At 47.5% G+C, this 20,009-nt stretch overlaps 1 protein-coding gene across 3 annotated transcripts in view; it reads left to right on the top strand.

Moving 5' to 3' along the window:
* The window catches only part of GPC3 (glypican 3), a 298,650-nt gene that overhangs the window by 176,559 nt on the left and 102,082 nt on the right, over positions 1 to 20,009 (top strand). For all 3 annotated transcript variants that reach the window (XM_082207444.1, XM_082207445.1, XM_082207446.1), the window contains one exon: positions 11,015 to 11,140. In XM_082207444.1, the coding sequence (XP_082063570.1) occupies positions 11,015 to 11,140 (126 nt within the window). The remainder of the gene's footprint in view (positions 1 to 11,014; positions 11,141 to 20,009) is intronic.

The following is a 20,009-nucleotide window of genomic DNA, read 5'->3' on the forward strand; positions in this document are numbered from 1 at the left end:
TTACTTCTCATCAGTACAAAGGGGGGAAATAAACATAAAAATAATAGATCCATATTTCATTTTCTCTCTGTTGCTTTTTTTATTGGAAAGTCTGTGTGCAGTCTGCCAGAATCTGATTATGGGGGGGGGGGGACCTGGGTGGCTTATTTAAAGAGGGGGAAACAAATTGAGAGAGAGAGATGAGAACTCCTACTGGTAGCATTGCAAAGGTTTGTGTTTGTTAAGGCTGACCCCAGCTGGGTGCTTCACAGCTTACAACTAATCTGCCTAAGAGTTTCCTTCAGCCTGAAGGGTATATACTGCCTCAAGCTGTCTCTTTAAACAAATAGCTGAAAATACCAGGAATCAAGCAGCAGCCATAGTTTATGCATGTCACCAGAAAGTCCATGAGTGAAGAGAGTCCTCCTCCTTTTCTTTTGCTTTTTGGAACTCTACAAAGCAGGTAATTGTGGCAGGTGCATTTTTTAAACTCTACAATTCAGCCATGCTGGGTGAAGCTGCACTGTGTGGAAATCCTCCCCCCATCTTCCAAAATTGGGCAAGTTCAAGGTGGTGTGGCCATAGGGGAGGATGCTTAAGCCTTTGACAAATATGCAGCCAGCCAGGGCAGAGAATGTTTCAATGGGCAACTTGATTTCTGATCATTAAACAGTTGGGGGGCAGGAGCCCTTTCTGATGCAGTGCAAAGCACCTAGAGATCTTTCAGTAGATCGTGACACTGGTGTGGTGGCCAGGGTGGAAGATCCATCACTGTTTGTGCAGCATAGTCCCTAAACTCCAGCATCTTGGAGCCACCTAGTCAGCAGGAAAGGGGAGCTTTTCAGCCCTGAGAAGAAGACAGCTCACCCTTTGTGCAGATTGCAACCCATCAAGGGGAAAGGAGGTGAGTCGGCCATGGAGGATGGGCTTTGAGGGTCACTCTGGAGAAGGCACATGGGAAGAACACTTAGAAGCAGTTTCTTCCATATGCTTCACAGCTAAAGATTTCAGGACACTGAAAAGAGAAGGGGCTTCAGTTTCCAGAGAAAGGTGTGCAAGTTCAGTTACGAACCCTGGAAGTTCAAGGAAAACCCAATTGAAGTCACTGCAAAAGAAGACACTGGAGCAAGCAAAATCATTTGCCTCTGCGTGCACACACACACACACACACACACACACACACACACAGGAAGCAGTTGGTCCAGCTCAAAGGCAACACAGAGATCTGTATTGGATCATCTCAATGCATCTCTAATCAGTATTATTGAATAGTTACAAAATTATAGGATCGTCTTGGAAGGTTATATATCTTCTGCCCACCCCTGGGGCAGATAGCGCGTTCCACATGCAGCCTCATCCCAGAACCAGGAGGGCAGCCTCTGTCCAAAAGCAGATCGTTCTGGACTTCCAGAGGCGGCGCGAAACGGCAATGGCGGTCCTCTTCGGTCTCTGAAGAGGGGCTCCGCAGAAAAGGGTCGTCCGCTGCGGCACAGCGGTGACCCACTAAGAAAAACCACGGGCAGAGCGAGCCCGTGGCCGTGGGACTCGGCGGGCACCAGGAGCAACGTGGAAGGGGGAGCGGTGCTGTGAGTTCATCGCTCTTTCTGCGGGAGCGAAGCCGCGCGGCTGCTGCTGATGAGCGCCGACCTTTCTTTCTGAAACATCAGACTCTAAACAACTTACTCGTGAGTAAGGACTAATCTTCTTGGGACTAAAAATCTTAAATTTGGCTGAAAGCGGGAGACGAAAAACAGGAAGTCCGTCTCCCGGCAGTGCTTAAAGATCAAAGGCAAAGAACTTGACAAGCGGGAAGCAGTTTAAAAGGATTATAAATTTGGGACTATCGTGTGTGGGCGGAATTGGCTTACAAAAGGGAAAAGAAAAGACTCTTTTTAATATATTGGATTTTAAATGGGACTTTCCTCCCCTTTATGGATTATAAAGAATCAAGACACCAAACATCGGACTGACAGGAGAAAAAGAGAACTGTCATTGCGGAGACTGTACTTAAAATAGATACTGTTACAGTTGAGTGTTACTGGAGGATACAATTAAGGAAACTGTTATTGGCACCTTCTATGTGAGACTTTGTGGCAACTGGGGAAGTGCTCGGTGAGTTTGAAAGACTATTTGTAAATTGTTTGGGACTGCAGGGACTCTAATGGCGGATAAACTTCTTTCCTTTCTTTGAACTACAGTAAGACTCCCCCTAGTGGAGTTTTGGATTTATAAGTGCCTGGGAACAAACTTTATTTTGACTCTCTGCTGTTTTGTTATTTACATTTTGGAACTGTCTTTCCCATGGGATAGCTTACAACTTGACCTTGACTCATAGACAGGTGTGGAATGAGTGGCCAACCGAAAACAAGATCTGCAAAAACGAAAGCAAGACAAGCCCAACTTGTGCAAACAACTTTGACTACTCAGTCACGTAGATCATCTGTCCCAGCTGTTTTGGGAGTACAAGAAAAGGAAGCCAAGCAGCCAGCATCAGAGGATATGGCTGAAGGAGGATCTGACACCTTCTTAAAACAGATGCTAGACCAATTTGCAATCTTGAATAAGAAGGTGGATGACCAATCGGCAAAAATTGATCAAGCCACATCCTCTATTACTAAATTGTCGGACCAAGTTGCACAACACACACAAGTAATTGGGAACCTTAAGGAAGCAACTGTGGAAAATCGGAAACTGGCTGAGGCAGCCAATTTAAAGGCAGAGCAAGCAAATCAGAAAGTTGAGGCTATAAAAGGGGAGGTAAGGCCGCTTCACAAGCATATCAGTGACCAGCAGGCCTGCCTGTCTATGGTGGAATTGAGAAATCGGGAAAATAATTTGAGATTAAGAGCTATCCCAGAGCTTGAACAAGAAGACTTGATTGGTTATTTGACAGTAGAATTTTCTAAGTTCTGGGGTATAGAAGTAGACAAAGATTTCAAAATAACAACCGCGTTTAGATTGGGAAGAGCCGCAAGGAGGGACAGGCCCAGAGACTGCTTGATTATTTTGAGATCCAAACAGGAGAGAGACAAAATATTAGACCTCCACTTCAAAAAGTCACTTGATATTCAAGGTAAAAGAGCGGAAATTTACAGAGATATTCCAAAACAACTTTTGGACCTTAGAACTGCATATACAGACCTAGCAAGATTACTGAGAGGTAACGCGATTCCTTACAGGTGGGAGTTCCCCCAAGGTTTATCTTTCAACTATAAAGGAAAGAAAGTTAAAATCAAAACAACAGAAGACAACCAGAAGTTCCTGCACGACCACGGAGAAGACCTTCATAAGGGAGTAGCAGCTTCTTGGCCACCGCCACCGCCTGGAATAGTACCAACACCTACACCCTCGGGTTCGGAAGAAAAGAAAGACACCCCATAATAGGAACAACAGATTGATTCAGGATGTCTCTGCAGCTGTACAGCTGGAACATTCATGGAGGAAATTCCCCGGAAAAAAGAAGAAGTATTTTTCATATTTTGAAAAAAGAACAATTGGACATTATCTGCTTGCAGGAAACACATGTGACTAGACTCCATAGGAAAGTGTTAATCAACAAAAGACTAGGCCAAGAATTCATTTCATCAGATAGAGTTAAAAAAAGAGGCGTGGTGATTTACGCAAAGGAGAACTTGTCACCAAAATTTTTGTTTAAAGATGAGCAAGGAAGAATTTTGGCAATTGAAATACAAACTCAAGGAGAAAAAGTTTTGATATTAGGAATTTATGCACCAAATGAGGGGAAATCAGAATTCTACAAGAAGCTGCATGAGATAATGCTGGCCTATCTGGACTATACCAACATCATGGGCGACATGAATGGGGTGGTTTCTACTCACATGGATAAGTCACAAAATCAAAATTTAACCAAAGATGGCAGACTACCTAAAACTTTCTTTGAACTAACCGACAATATGGACTTGATTGACATCTGGAGGACAAGGAGCCCCTTAGGTAAAGAAGGAACATTCTTCTCTGAGGCCCACCTGTCATGGACAAGAATCGACCAAATTTGGACAACTAGAGGGCTGGCACCTAAGACCAGAAAAGTGGAAATCTGCCCAAAAACTTGCTCCGACCATAACGCCTTGAAAATGGAACTGAGACTTACTCCAATCGGTTCCTTCAGATGGAAAATGAATGACACCCTACTAAGAGATCAGGAGATTGTGAAGAAGGCCCAAAAAACTCTAAAGGACTATTTTGAAATTAATTTGAACACCTCGGTGGAAAAGAGAACAATCTGGGACGCAAGTAAAGCTGTAATGAGAGGGTTTCTGATACAACAGAATACGATCAAGAAAAAACTTTGGAATGGAAAAAAGGATAAGATATAAGAGAAGAGAAGAGATGGAGAGAAAAAATTGAGACTAAAACCAAAATCAAAAGAGATTTTAAGAGAAATTAAGTTCCATCAAGCACAATATGCGAAATTGATAAATCAAGAAGTGGAATGGAAAATTAAACAAATGAAACAAATCATTTGAATCGGCGAACAAATGTGGAAAACTGCTAGCATGGCAGTTGAAAAAGAGACAAAAATTGAATTTTGTTACTAATCTAGAGGTTGAAGGGAGAAATATTCAGAAACCAGAAGAAATTAGAAAGTGTTTCCAGAAATACTTCAAAAAACTGTATACGCAAGGGCCTCAGGAAGTGTCTGAGATAGACCAATTCTTAAAAGTTAATGGTTTACCCAAACTATCTCAGGAGAAGAGATCAATCTTGAATTACAGAATAACACAACAGGAAATCGAGGGGGCCATTCAGAATATGCAACTAGGCAAATCTCCAGGCCCAGATGGACTTACCTCCAAGTACTATAAGACACTAAAAGACTATTTGATACAACCATTAATGGAAGTTTGCAACCAGATTATGGAGGGAGGGAGGGCACCGGAAACGTGGAAAGAAGCCTTCATCACATTGATACCCAAACTGGAAACTGAAAAGACCCAGCTTAAGAACTACCGTCCCATCTCACTCCTAAATGTGGATTATAAAATTTTTGCGGACATTTTGGCAAGTAGACTCAAAAAGGTATTAAATGAAGTAATTCATAAGGACCAGGCAGGCTTTCTCCCAGGCAGACACTTGTTTGATAATACCAGGAACATTATCGACATTTTGGAACTTTTGCAAACCAACATTAACACTAAAGCAGTGTTATTTTTTATTGATGCGGAGAAGGCCTTTGACAACATTTCCTGGAAGTTTATGAAGAAAAACTTGGAAGGGATGGGAGTGGGACGGGGGTTTGAAAATGGCATAGAAGCAATTTATTCAGAACAAAAAGCTAAGTTGATAGTGAACAATGTGGTGACAGAAGAGTTCAATATTGAAAAAGGAACACGACAGGGTGCCCTCTTTCCCCCCTGTTATTTATTTCAGTCCTGGAGGTGCTTTTGAATATGATTAGGGAGGACCGGCTGGTGCAAGGAGTACAGGTCGGAGTGAAACAATATAAACTGAAAGCTTTTGCAGATGACCTGGTTTTAACACTACAGGAGCCAGAATCCAGTACAAAAAGAGTTTTAGAACTGATTCATGAGTTTGGTCGGGTGGCGGGATTTAAGTTGAACAAGCAAAAAACTAAAGTTTTGGGGGGAAACTTGACATCTTCAGAAACAGATGGGTTTCAGAAGGAAACAGAGTTAAATGTGGTTAAAAAAGTGAAATACCTGGGGGTTAACTTGTCTTCTAAAAATTTGAACTTATTTAAAGATAATTATGAAAAATGTTGGTCAGAAGTTAAAAAGGACTTAGAAATTTGGTCAAGATTGAAACTCTCCTTGTTGGGTCGAATTGCGGCTATAAAAATGAATGTATTGCCAAAGATGTTGTTCTTGTTTCAAACCCTACAGATCGTGGACAGAGTGGAATGTTTTGGAAAGTGGCAGAAGGATATTTCAAAGTTTGTTTGGCAGAAAAAAGCCCCGAATAAAGTTTAAAATATTGACTGATGCAAAAGAAAGAGGGGGGTTTGCCCTGCCAGACTTAAGGTTATATTATGAAGCTGCAGCCTTCTGCTGGATGAAAGATTGGTTGCTTTTAGAGAACACGGATGTCCTAGATCTGGAAGGGTTTAACAATTCGTTAGGATGGCATGCATATTTGTGGTACGACAAGGTAAAGACTCACAAAATGTTCAAAAACCATATTGTCAGAAAAGCAATATTTTTGGTCTGGACAAAATATAAAGACTTATTAGAAGGCAAGACCCCGAGGTGGTTATCACCGGTGGAGGCCAAGGCCCGAAAAACCCCCAATATGGAGGCCGGTTGGCTGAAATATGGGGAAATAATAGAAAAAATTGGAGACAATTGGAGGTTACAGAGCTATGAAAAACTAAAGAATAAGGTGCAAGACTGGTTTCATTATGCTCAAATTCAAGAGGTTTTTAAGTTGGATAAAAAAACAGGATTCCAGGTGGAAAAATCGAAACTAGAGACAGAACTGTTAGAACCAAAACTAAGGTATTATCAAGAATGTATAACTTGCTGCTTAAATGGAACACTCAGGATGAGACAGTCAAATCAGCCATGATAAAATGGGCTCAAGACATTGGGTACAACATTATGTTTGAAGACTGGGAAAGGTTATGGACCACCGGTATGAAATTCACGGCATGTAATGCCCTGAAAGAAAACATTATGAAAATGATATACAGGTGGTACATGACCCCAGTCAAGCTTGCTAAGATATATCATTTGTCTGATAATAAATGTTGGAAATGTAAGGAGGCTGAAGGGAGATTCTTTCACCTCTGGTGGACCTGTCCAAAAGTGAAGGCCTTCTGGGAAATGATTTATAATGAGTTAAAAAAGGTGTTCAGGTACACCTTTCCCAAGAAACCAGAGGCCTTCCTCTTGGGCATTGTCGGCCAGAAAGTGTTAAAGAAGGATAGAACGTTTTTTATGTACGCAACTACAGCAGCAAGAATTCTCATCGCAAAACATTGGAAGACCCAAGATTTACCCACACTGGAAGAGTGGCAGACGCAATTGATGGACTATATGGAATTGGCCGAGATGACTGCCAGGATCCGAGATTTGGGAGAAGAAGCAATGGAGGAGGACTGGAAAAAATTCAAAGACTATTTACAAAAATATTATAAGTTATATGAATCATAAGAATTCACATGATTTGGAAAGGTTAGCTCCAGCAATGAGATTTGATGGTATGGGAAATTAAGTTATATTAATGAAAGGACCAATGTTTAAAATAACATCACATTTGTTTTTAGAGTAAATTGATAATAAGTAATTTAAACTTAAAATACAATTATTTGAAAGAACAAAAAAATGCATGAAACAAGGTTATAATTTGCTGATATTTTTATTGTTAAGAATGCACGGTGAGGGAGACGTGGGGAAGTCCGGGTGGTTATGGAAAAAGTTTTGAAATGATGATTTTTTTCTTTCTCTTTCTTTTCCTTTCTGTTATTTCTGGGTATATCTGACTTTGTATTCCTGTCTGGAAAAAAAGCAATTAAAAATATTTTTTTTAAAAAACAAAAACAAACAAAAACAAACAAAAGCAGATCGTTCTGGTCTGGATGCACAAATAGCACCATCTGGGATAAGGTAGCAGCTTTATGAGCAGAAGCTGGTAAAATGCGGTCTTGACTATGCTACCACTCAGTGGATTTGTAACTGGCTGACTGACCAAACCCAAAGGGTGCTCATCAATGGTTCCTCTTCATCCTGGAGAAGAGTGACTAGTGGGGTGCCACAGGGTTCTGTCTTGGGCCCGGTCTTATTCAACATCTTTATCAACGACTTGGATGATGGACTCAAGGGCATCCTGATCAAATTTGCAGATGACACCAAACTGGGAGGGGTGGCTAACACCCCAGAGGACAGGATCACACTTCAAAACGACCTTGACAGATTAGAGAACTGGGCCAAAACAAACAAGATGAATTTTAACAGGGAGAAATGTAAAGTATTGCACTTGGGCAAAAAAAAATAAAAAAAAATGAGAGGCACAAATACAAGATGGGTGACACCTGGCTTGAGAGCAGTACATGTGAAAAGGATCTAGGAGTCTTGGTTGACCACAAACTTGACATGAGCCAACAGTGTGACACGGCAGCTAAAAAAGCCAATGCAATTCTGGGCTGCATCAATAGGAGTATAGCATCTAGATCAAGGGAAGTAATAGTGCCACTGTATTCTGCTCTGGTCAGACCACACCTGGAGTACTGTGTCCAGTTCTGGGCACCACAGTTCAAGAAGGACACTGACAAACTGGAACGTGTCCAGAGGAGGGCAACCAAAATGGTCAAAGGCCTGGAAACGATGCCTTATGAGGAATGGCTAAGGGAGCTGGGCATGTTTAGCCTGGAGAAGAGGAGGTTAAGGGGTGATATGATAGCCATGTTCAAATATATAAAAGGATGTCACATAGAGGAGGGAGAAAGGTTGTTTTCTGCTGCTCCAGAGAAGCGGACACGGAGCAATGGATCCAAACTACAAGAAAGAAGATTCCACCTAAACATTAGGAAGAACTTGCTGACAGTAAGAGCTGTTTGACAGTGGAATTTGCTGCCAAGGAGTGTGGTGGAGTCTCCTACTTTGGAGGTCTTTAAGCGGAGGCTTGACAACCATATGTCAGGAGTGCTCTGATGGTGTTTCCTGCTTGGCAGGGGGTTGGACTCGATGGCCCTTGTGTTCTCTTCCAACTCTATGATTCTATGATAGGCTGTGTGCACCACAACAAATGTGTTGGGCTGTGGGGCGCTGTGTGGGTTCTGCTGCAACAGGGAAGCTTAGCTACGTTTTCTGTAGTTGATTTCATCATGCGAAAGGCTGGGCTGGATGAATCCCAAGACGGAATTAAGATTGCTGGAAGAAATATCAACAACCTCCGATATGCAGATGACACAACCTTGATGGCAGAAAGTGAGGAGGAATTAAAGAACCTTTTAATGAGGGTGAAAGAGGGTTGGCATTCGTACCTATGGTACAACAAAGTAAAGGTACATAAAGGTTTTCTGAACCATGTGGTTTGGAAATCTTTATATGAAGTATGGGATCAGAATAAAAACCTCCTGGAAAGGAAGACACCATTGTGGATATCACCAATTGAGGTGCTGACAACAAAAAAAGTAAACATGGAAGGGGAAAGATATTACTAGGAAAACAGACCAAACATGGAAGGGAAAAGATATTACTAGGGAAACAGACATATGAGGATATTACTAGGAAAACAGACCAAGGGATAAATCTCAAACCATATGACCAAATTGAAAAGATGTTAACAGGGTGGCTGCAATACCACCAGATCAGTGACTTATTAAAGGAAGATAAAAAGAGAAATGGGTTCGAAGATAAAAAATCGAAATTCCAAATCGAGTTAATAGACAGTAAAGATAAAATTTTATCAAGAATGTATAGTTTATTGCTAGAATGGTATACAAAAGACGAAGAAGTAAAGGAATCAATGATAAAATGGGCAATTGATATTGGGCATAACATTGAATTGGATGCGTGGAAAGGACTATGGAAGGAGGGTTCGAGATTTACAAGATGCATGGCTTTAAAGGAAAATTTGCTAAAAATGATGTATAGATGGCATTTGATACCAGTAAAATTAGCTAAAATGTATAGAAAAAAAGAAAGAAAATGTTGGAAATGTAAAAAGGCAGAGGGGGACTATGTCCATATGTGGTGGACCTGCGATAAGGTAAAAAAAAAAAAAGGGAATCAATTTATAATGAACTCAAAAAAATATTTAGATATACTTTCCCCAAAAGACCGGAAGCGTGTCTATTAGGCTTAATAGGAACAGAAATTAAAATGGGAGATCAAAATTTGTTCATGTATGCTACAGCTGCCGCGAGGACCCTTCTGGCCCAAAGATGGAAAGTACAAGATATACCAACCATCCAGGAGTGGCAGGCGAAGTTGACAGAATATGCAGAACTTGCCAAACTGTCAGGGAGGATCCAGGACCAGGGAGATCAAAGATACCAAAATAACTGGAGTAAATTTATTGAATATTTAAAGAAGAATTGTAAAGAGGTCAAGACACTAGCAGGATTGACATAATACCTCCAATGTATAATAGTATTAATATGAGAATGATGTGCGTGATGGAAAGAGGATAAATATACCAATTGTGGGGAGGGAGGGGGGCCGCGACTCGGCAGAGTCAAAGGGAATGTATGGCATTAATATGGTTTGTTGGAAAAGAATATGTAAGGAAAACAATAAAAATTCACTTGGGGGAAAAAAGAAGAAATGGAGGCAGTGAGAGATTTTACTTTCTTGGGCTCCATGATCACTGCAGATGGTGACAGCAGTCACGAAATTAAAAGACGCCTGCTCCTTGGGAGAAAGGCGATGGCAAACCTAGACAGCATCTTAAAAAGTAGAAACATCACCTTGTCAACATATAGTAAAAGCTATGGTTTTCCCAGTAGTGATGTATGGAAGTGAGAGCTGGACCATCAAGAAGGCTGATCGCCGAAGAATTGATGCTTTTGAATTATGGTGCTGGAGGAGACTCTTGAGAGTCCCATGTTCTCAAAGCTACTAACATGAGTTTGACCAAACTGTGGGAGGCAGTGGAAGACAGGAGTGCCTGGCGTGCTCTGGTCCATGGGGTCACGAAGAGTCGGACACGACTAAACAACAACAACATGTGCTTAATGCTGCTTTTCTGGGTATTCTGCCTATTGCAGAAGCCAAAACTGTTGAAATCCTCCAGCAGCACCTAGTGGCAGAGGAAAACATTACAATGTCATGTTTAAATATTGGTCAAAGTTGTTGCAGGAGGAATCCCCAAAGCATCTCTGTAGGATTTCAGCCCAGTAAGCCACACAGAGACTGGACACCACTTAAATCACCATGCTAACCCAAGGAACCAACCACTGGAGGACAAGCATATTAACTCATTCTATGTTTGTGTCTGCTAAATGCTTTCTGTTGTGATTCAAGACTGGTTTGCAAACTAGTTTAAAACAATAGCATTACCGGTACTTGTTTAAGCCTTTAGTTTCATTTTTTGCATCTCTACTTTGTTTCAGGGAACTTATCACAAAACTGAGAGCCCACAGTGGTTTCTACAGCAGTTTGCCAGGATACATCTGCAGCCACAGCTCCACTGCACAGAATAATACCCATTGCTGGAATGGCCAAGAAGTTGTAGAAAGGTAAAATGAATTCTTTTCTTTTCTTTCCTTCCCCTTTAGTGAGGCTGAGTTGTTGTTGTTATGCTTGGCCCCAGCTTGAAATTCTTCGTACAGTGGTACCTCAGGTTAAGAACTTAATTCTTTCCGGAGGTCTGTTCTTAACCTGAAACTGTTCTTAACCTGAGGTAACACTTTAGTTAATGGGGCCTCCCGCTGCCACACAATTTCTGTTCTCATCCTGAAGTAAAGTTCTTAACCCAAGGTACTATTTCTGGGTTAGCGGAGTCTGTAACCTGAAGCGTCTGTACCTGAGGTACCACTGTAGTAGTATTATGCTGTCCATCTGCAGCAGTTCTTCCGTGTGTCTTTGGACTCCAAATCCCATCCTGAGAAGAGCTTGGATGCTGGATTAGGCTGGAGGCCCACTTTGTCCAGCATCCTGCTCTCCAAAGGGCCAAGCAGATGGGAAGCCTGCAAGCAGCAGGATTCTCCCCTCCTGCGTTTCCAGCAACTGGTGCTCAGAAGCCTGTCTGCCTCTGGCAGGGGAGGCACAAGGTAGTCATTGTGGCTCGGAGCCATTGATAAGTCTTCACCCTCCATGAATTTGTCTTTTAAAGCCATCCAAGTTTGCGGCCATCTGTACCTTTTATGGAAAGGAATTTCATCTTCAGCTTTGAGCTGTGTGAAGAATTACTTTTGTCTCTTCTGAACCTTCCAACTCTCAGTTTCATCGGATGACCCTGAGTTGTGACCATGCTGCTGTTTTTGGCCTCTAACTCCCATCAACCCCCAGGCAGCATGATCAGTCCTCAGGAATGAAGGGGAATCAGGCTCAGCAAGAAAAGGGAGTGCTGTATTCCTGGGGCTTCCCCTTTCAACTGCTAGTCCAGCATAATGGAAAGATGCTTTCTGCAGCAGATACAACACAAATGGAGCAACACTTCCAAAAGCTTAGAATCCCCCCCCCCAAACCACTTAATCCATACTTGGATGCTCAGCCCACGGGGCAAGGTGCTGCTTGATGCACAGTGAGAAACAAGCAACCAGCCAGTAACCCAAGCCCTGAAATGTCTTCAAGTGAAACAGATTGAAAGCAAAACGTAAGTGTTTCTCATTACCATTACTATTAAATCTTAAGTGGAGTTTTTCTCAGCAAGGTGGATGGTTGCAATCACAACTACAAGCCATGGGGAGAGAGCAGACTCTGCTCAGAAACAGGCTCCCCACTGGCCCCCCAAATTTTCCCCTGAAAAGCAGCAACTCTCAGAATTGCTCCAAACTCCATCAGTAATGGAGGAACTTCCTGACTGAAGGGGGCAGTTTAATGTTCTGTTCAATTTGAGAAAGCACCTGTCAGGGGTTCAGGAGCAGAGGCGAGGGCAAGGGAGGAAACAGAGAGCGAGGGGGAGGAGGCAGAAGAAAGGATGAGTGATGACGACGACCCGAGATCTCCGAGTCTTTCCAGTGAATCAGAAGATTCACAAAAAGGAGCACCAGTGGCCAGGGCAAGGGGGGAGACTAGGGGGACACCCCAGGAAGAAAGAGCCAGAGGGGACTCAGAGGGGAGCAGTTGGAGATCGGGACCAACGTCACCGCCAGAGAGTAGGAAAGAGGAAGAGCGCCAGGGAGCAAGCGCTGGCAGCTCGCAACAGGAGGGAGGGCACGAGTCAGGAGTGGCCACACCTTCATCGGGGAGCGAAGTGACGGTTAGACGGAAAGTGGAAGGTTGGGCGCGCGCGCCAAGTTCAAATGCACAGGAAGGTGGCGCAGTAGGCAGCCCGGAAAGGGAGCCAGGTCCTAAAGCCCGGCGCAAGGAGACAGGAGAGTCAGGGGGGTCAGCGTCAGAAGAATCCCGGAAGGAAGAGACCCAGGGGGGCAGAGGGACCCAGAGGAGAACTGTCAGGCGGAAAAGGTGGAGCAGGGCTAGGATATTAAGTTGGTGTGCAAGGGGCGGAGACTCAGACGGAGCTTCGCCGATCTAAGCATAAGACGTAGGGTTGCACGCAGCAGCTCGAGAATGGAGACTGTAACTCAATAAAGACTTTTATTTAACGATCGCTGGCTAGCGTGATCCTCTGTGAGCTAGGATCTGGAAGTAACCCTGACAGTAAGCTCCGTCTCTTCAAATTGTGGGCATCCACGGCCTCGCGGAGAGGAGGGAAAGCGGGTGCCTACAAGAGAGCTCACGAACGGCAGACAATATGACGGCCGAACAGCAAATAACGGAACTCAGAGAAGCAGTTTCACGACTGAATGCCGAGGCGCTGGCGTCCAGGAAGAGAGAGGAGGAAGCAGCTGCCGCCTACAGGGATCTCCAGGTCAGGTTGGACGTGCTTACGAAGCAAGGGCAACAGACACCCAAATCAGAGGGGATTGGGTTGGGGAGACGCACAGGCGGTCTAGTCTCGCACTTCGATGGGAATTTGCAACAGTACCCCAACTTTAGAGCAGACGTAATGTGTGTACTGCAACTACTGCACAAAGACTTTAGAGATGAACAAGAGAAAGTGGGGTTCATCATGTCCCATTTGCATGGAGACGCAAAAGCATGGCTGCGCAATTTGTGGAGAGATAAGGATCCTGCGCTCCAAAATGCGGACGCCTTTATTAAAGCGATGGATGGCTGTTTTTTTATCAAGCATTGACGTGGATCTTGCCCGAAAGGAGGTGCATGGACTAAGGCAAGGGAGGGCCAGCGTAAGGCAGTATCATGCCCGCTTTTTCGCTTTGGTCAGTGCCCTGGAATGGGACAGAGATTCGGCTCCTGTCAGAGACCTTTTTTGGGAGGGCTTGCACAACTCGGTTAAAGATGAGATTGCGAGGGGGGAGAGACCCCGGACCATGCAGGAGATCGTTCAGAGGGCGCTGGCGGTGGGGGTGCGGCTGGAAGAACGTCCGTGGAGCAGGGACGAAGGGCGTGGAGGGCGCGAACCAGCCAGGGGCTCCTCCTTCCTTCCCAGAGAAGCAGCGCGTGCGCAATCCACGCCTCCAACAGGGGGAGGGGTGGAACCGATGGAGGTTGGGAGTGCAAGGGCTCAGTCAGCAGCCAGAGCCCTAGCACCGGCAGCAGTGAAAGCGAAGCCTCCTAGAGGGAACAGGAAGTGTTATATCTGCGAGGATCCAGGGCATATGGCAAAAGAGTGTCCCCGGAGGCTCCACAAGCACACTGCAGCCTCAGCAATGGTGACTGCAGCAACGCAGCACGGAGAACCACAGCAGGGAAACGACGATGTCTGGCTGGAGGAAGAGGCACTGGGGCCCAGCCAGACGTGTCAGTGAAGCAGTCCCCAGAGATTTTACCGCCCATGGACCCCCTCCCGCCCAAGCCAGTAGTGAGGCTCACCGCATCGCTCCAGCTACCCAATGGAATCACCATGGACGTGCCAATCACCGTCGACTCGGGAAGCAATGCAGACTTCATAGGGCAGGACTTTGTCGACCGGCACGCTATACAGTTGCTGCCTGCCACGCTGCCCCTGCAGGTTGTCACGGTGGATGGCAGGGAGCTGTTAGGGGGGCAAGTGGTGAAGCAGACGCCACCTATGGTGCTGCGGCTTGGAAATCACAGGGAAATCATCAGCTTCAACGTCACTCAACTCTCGGACACGCCTATTGTATTGGGCATGAGTTGGCTGGACAAGCACAGCCCGACGCTGGCTTGGTACCAGAGACAGCTGACCTTCGGCTCTTCCTTTTGTGCTGAACACTGCATCATGCCCCAGCAGGAAGGGGAGCAAGAGGAGTCACAGCTGCTGCTAGGCACGCTGCAAGCGATTCCCCACAAGTACGCAGAATTTTTGGAGGTTTTCTGCGAGAAGGAGGCAGACAAGCTACCCCCCCACAGACCATATGACTGCAAAATTGACCTGCTGCCGGGGGCGGCGCTGCCCAAAGGGAAGCTGTATTCCATGTCTGAAGACGAACTGCAGGAACTCAAAGAGTTCATAGATCATAATTTGAAGCGCGGTTTCATCCGAGAGTCCCAGGCAGCGGGGGGCAGTCCTGTATTCTTTGTGAAGAAGCGAGACACGCCCCAAAAAAGACTCGTAGTGGACTACCGCATTTTGAACAGTGTCACCAAGCCGTCGGACTTCCCCATGCCCGAATCGACGACCTCCTCGCAAAAGTACGCAAGGGCAGCGTGTTCACCAAGTTGGACCTGCGAGGGGCGTACAACCTCATTCGCATGCGGGAAGGAGATGAGTGGAAGACAGCCATGTTCACGCCCCTGGGCACCTACGAATATAGAGTTATGCCTTTTGGATTGCAAAATGGCTCCCACGTTTTTCAAGCTTTCATGCATCACGTGTTGGCGGGGCTCCTCTACAAGACGTGCGTCTGTTTCTTGGATGACATCCTGATCTTTTCGGAATCGCAGCAGGAGCATGACAGACACGTCAGGGAAGTGCTGAGCAGGCTCCAGCAACATAGGCTTTACGCCAAGCTGGAGAAGTGCCAATTCGACGTGACGGAGGTGGATTTCCTGGGCTACAAGTTGTCTGACAAGGGGCTCGCCATGGACAGCGCCAAGGTTCGAGCGGTGTTGGATTGGAAAAGCCCACGCAACCGGAAGGAGGTCCAACGGTTTGTCGGCTTCGCGAACTTCTATCGCAAGTTCATCAAAGGCTTCGCTATGCAGACAGCGGCCATCACGGACACGCTCAGTTCCAAGAAAAAGAAGTTCATCTGGACAGCGCAGGCGGAGCAGTCCTTTCAGGCACTCAAGCGTCTTTTCGCGTCGGAGGAACAGCTGCTTCATGTCGACCCCAGCAGGCCGATGAGAGTTGAAACAGACGCCTCGGACAGGGCCGTCGGAGCAGTCCTGCTGCAGAAGGACCCGCAGGGGGTTTGGAGGCCCGGAGCGTTTTACTCCAGGAAGCTCAGCAAGTCCGAACAGAACTACACCATCTGGGACAGGGAGTTGCTGGCTATTCATGCAGCGTTCAAAGCATGGAGGCACTTCCTGATTGGAGCCAAGCACACGGTGCAGGTCTGCACGGACCACAAGAATCTGGAGCACTGGCGCACGGCACAGTTCCTGAACCAGAGGCAGATACGTTGGGCTGAGTTCTTTGCGAACTTCGACTTCCGGATAGAGTATGTCCCGGGGGACACCAACATCATGGCGGACGCGCTCTCCCGTAAGCCACAGTATCTGGAGGACGCCACGCCAGCGGCCGCCATGCACATCTTCGCACCAACAGTGTGGGCGTGCACTGCGGCGACAGTGGACCTGGAGGCGGTGCGACGAGCGTTGCAGAATGACTCCTTCGCGCAAGCAAAGATGGCAGAGATGCAAAGGGGCACGGCAGCGACCGACGGGTTCCAGCTGAGAGATGGATTGCTCATCCGTAAAGGGGCCATCTACGTGCCGGGAGACGAACTTCGCGCCAAGGTACTGCATCAGCTGCACGACGCGCCCACTGCCGGGCACTTTGGCAAGGAGAAGACGGTGGAATTAGTCGCCAGGGATTTCTGGTGGCCCGGAATGAGAGGGGAGGTCGCGGACTACGTGGCGAGGTGCGACACCTGCCAGAGGGCCAAACCAGTGCACAGACCGCTGGCCGGACTGTTGGAACCGCTGCAAACTCCGGTCGAACCATGGGAGAGAGTCGCCCTGGACTTCGTCACGGATCTGCCCAGCTCGAGAGGCAAGACGGCCGTGCTGGTGGTGGTGGACTTGTTCTCCAAGATGGCACATTTCATCCCGTGTGCGAAGGTGGCCACGACGGAACAAACCGCCAAACTGTTCATAGACCACGTGTTCAAGGTTCACGGTCTGCCACGGTCTATTCTGTCCGACCGCGGGCGGCAGTTCATCTCGAATTTCTGGCAGAAGCTGATGGGCTTCCTAAACGTCAAGATCAACCTGGCGTCGGCGAGACACCCGCAGACCAACGGGCAAGCGGAGCGGGTCAATGCCATCATGCAGCAGTACCTGAGATGCTATGCGAATCAACAGCCTGCGACGTGGGTGGATTACCTGCCGCTCGCCGAGTTCGCCTACAACAACACGAAGCACGTGTCCACGGGGGTCACGCCGTTCTTCGCCAACAACGGGAGGCACCCCAGAACCTTCCCGGGACTGGAAAGACTGGTGGAGGGGGAGCCGCAGACAGCAGATGCGTTCGCGTCGGAGTTGCAGGAGGTCCACGATCAGCTGCGGCGGCACCTGGAACTGGCCAAACACGCATACAAGGTGCAGGCAGACAAACACAGAAGGGTTGGCGAAGAGATCCATGTGGGAGACTGGGTCTGGTTAGCAGCCCACGCAGTGCCGGCCAGGTCGTTGGCCAAGAAGAAACTAGGGCATAAGCAACTGGGGCCCTACCAAGTCGAAGAGCAGGTCAACCCGGTGGCCTTCAGGCTGGCGCTTCCGGAGGGTTCCAGAATGCATCCGGTGTTCCACAGATCGGTGCTCACTCCCTACAAGGCACCGCACAGGTTTCAGGAACCCGGAACGGCGCCGAGTCCGCTCCGAGAGGGAACCAGGCAACGGGGAGTGGCACAGGAGGTGCGCCTCAACGAAGTCACGGAGATTTTGGACTCCAGATGGGGGGAAGAGGGGGTAGAATACCTTCTCGCTAAGGAGGGCACCCCGGCCAGTGCCAACAGCTGGGTGCCGGGCTACGCTTTAGATGAACCTCTGCTCAAGGAAGAGTTTCATGCCCTCTTCCCCCATAGGCCAATGCCAGCGGACTTTTTCGACGACTGGCTTTTCACGCCCACGCTTTCAGCCAGCACGTTCCGGGGGTTCGACTCGGATGAGGAACCGACACGAGACGCCCGTTCCCCGGAGGGGTCGCCCTCGGGATCTGCTTCAGAACCCTCGTATTGGTGGGATGATCGACCAGAGGAGCAGTGGCGCAGGAAGTGGCTGGAGGGTCCAGGACGAGCAACGCCTCCAGAAGGAAGAGAGGGAGAGACGGACATGGACGTTTTCGGGGACGACCAGGGTCTCGAACACGGCGGCACAGAGATGGAAGCAGAGGTGACCGTCGTCGACGAGAGCAGGGAGGAAGAACCGGAAGACTTCGGATGGAGGCCCGCCACGGGAAGCGAACTGTACCCGACATTCGTCCCCTTGACACTGCAGCACCCAGTTCCCGCACCGGAAGGAGGGGAGGGGGGAAGAGGGGGCTTCGAGGGGGGGATGGATGTCAGGGGTTCAGGAGCAGAGGCGAGGGCAAGGGAGGAAACAGAGAGCGAGGGGGAGGAGGCAGAAGAAAGGATGAGTGATGACGACGACCCGAGATCTCCGAGTCTTTCCAGTGAATCAGAAGATTCACAAAAAGGAGCACCAGTGGCCAGGGCAAGGGGGGAGACTAGGGGGACACCCCAGGAAGAAAGAGCCAGAGGGGACTCAGAGGGGAGCAGTTGGAGATCGGGACCAACGTTACCGCCAGAGAGTAGGAAAGAGGAAGAGCGCCAGGGAGCAAGCGCTGGCAGCTCGCAACAGGAGGGAGGGCACGAGTCAGGAGTGGCCACACCTTCATCGGGGAGCGAAGTGACGGTTAGACGGAAAGTGGAAGGTTGGGCGCGCGCGCCAAGTTTAAATGCACAGGAAGGTGGCGCAGTAGGCAGCCCGGAAAGGGAGCCAGGTCCTAAAGCCCGGCGCAAGGAGACAGGAGAGTCAGGGGGGTCAGCGTCAGAAGAATCCCGGAAGGAAGAGACCCAGGGGGGCAGAGGGACCCAGAGGAGAACTGTCAGGCGGAAAAGGTGGAGCAGGGCTAGGATATTAAGTTGGTGCGCAAGGGGCGGAGACTCAGACGGAGCTTCGCCGATCTAAGCATAAGACGTAGGGTTGCACGCAGCAGCTCGAGAATGGAGACTGTAACTCAATAAAGACTTTTATTTAACGATCGCTGGCTAGCGTGATCCTCTGTGAGCTAGGATCTGGAAGTAACCCTGACAGCACCCAACAGTGCTTCTGATAACATTGTCCTGCAAGGTCACAAGTCCTTTTCCCACGGTTGTAATCTGTGGCAGCTGCAAGCTCCCTAGAATTGGTTACAATTTCACAGTTCCCCTCTAGAGGGGGAACTTCTGGTTGTTCTTTCTTTTACGGACAATAGCAACAAAATTTCTTCTTTTTAGATATTTTGTCAATATTAGTTCCTTTAAAATGCGAAAAGAAACAATGGAATCACAATGTTACTCTTATTTTAACTATCTGTCAAAAAGCATTTGTCTCTGGTCAATGAGCTTCAAAACGTCAATTCTGACACCCCGCTCCAGGGTCGGGACGGTGGAAAGTTACTTTACTTTAAACTCACTTCTGCAGGTTTAAACAGTCCAAAAAAGAGATCCCCCTTCTTCTCCTGCTACCGATGGGGGGTTCAACGATTTTAAATGGTGAAAAACCAATCCTTTAAAAGTAATTTTCAAAGCTCTAGTTTACGTTGTCTTTGCTTTCTTCTGACTACAAGGAAATGGAAGGCTGACTTCCTGTTTAGACCTTCCCGTTTCAGTGCCTAATTAAAGTAAACTTTTAAGTCCAATTTTCCTTTTTGCTCGCAAGTCCTTATTTAAAGTCCAATTGTCCGAGATTTAAGTACTCACGGGTGATTATTTTAGAAGCCAAATTGTCCCAGGAAAAAGGCAGCGCTCTCTGGCAACGGCTGTGCGGCTTCACTCCACGGAAGAGGCAGTTGACTCTCAGCACCGCGCCACTTCCCCCTCTTCGCTTCGGAGCCCGTTAGTGGGTTCCTTTGCGGGTTGGGGGCGCTAAAGGTGCCCGCCGAGTCCCACGGTCACAGGCTTCATCCGCCTGTGATTTCTGAAAGGGTCCCCGCTTCACCACAGCAGAAAGGACCTGTTTTGCGCGGAGCTGGTCCCTCCGGTTCAGAGGGAGTCCGCCATTGCCGATGGCGCCACCCTGGAAGTCAAT

Source organism: Podarcis vaucheri (genome assembly GCF_965113315.1).
Source record: "Podarcis vaucheri genome assembly, chromosome: Z".
Classification (NCBI taxonomy): domain Eukaryota; kingdom Metazoa; phylum Chordata; class Lepidosauria; order Squamata; family Lacertidae; genus Podarcis; species Podarcis vaucheri.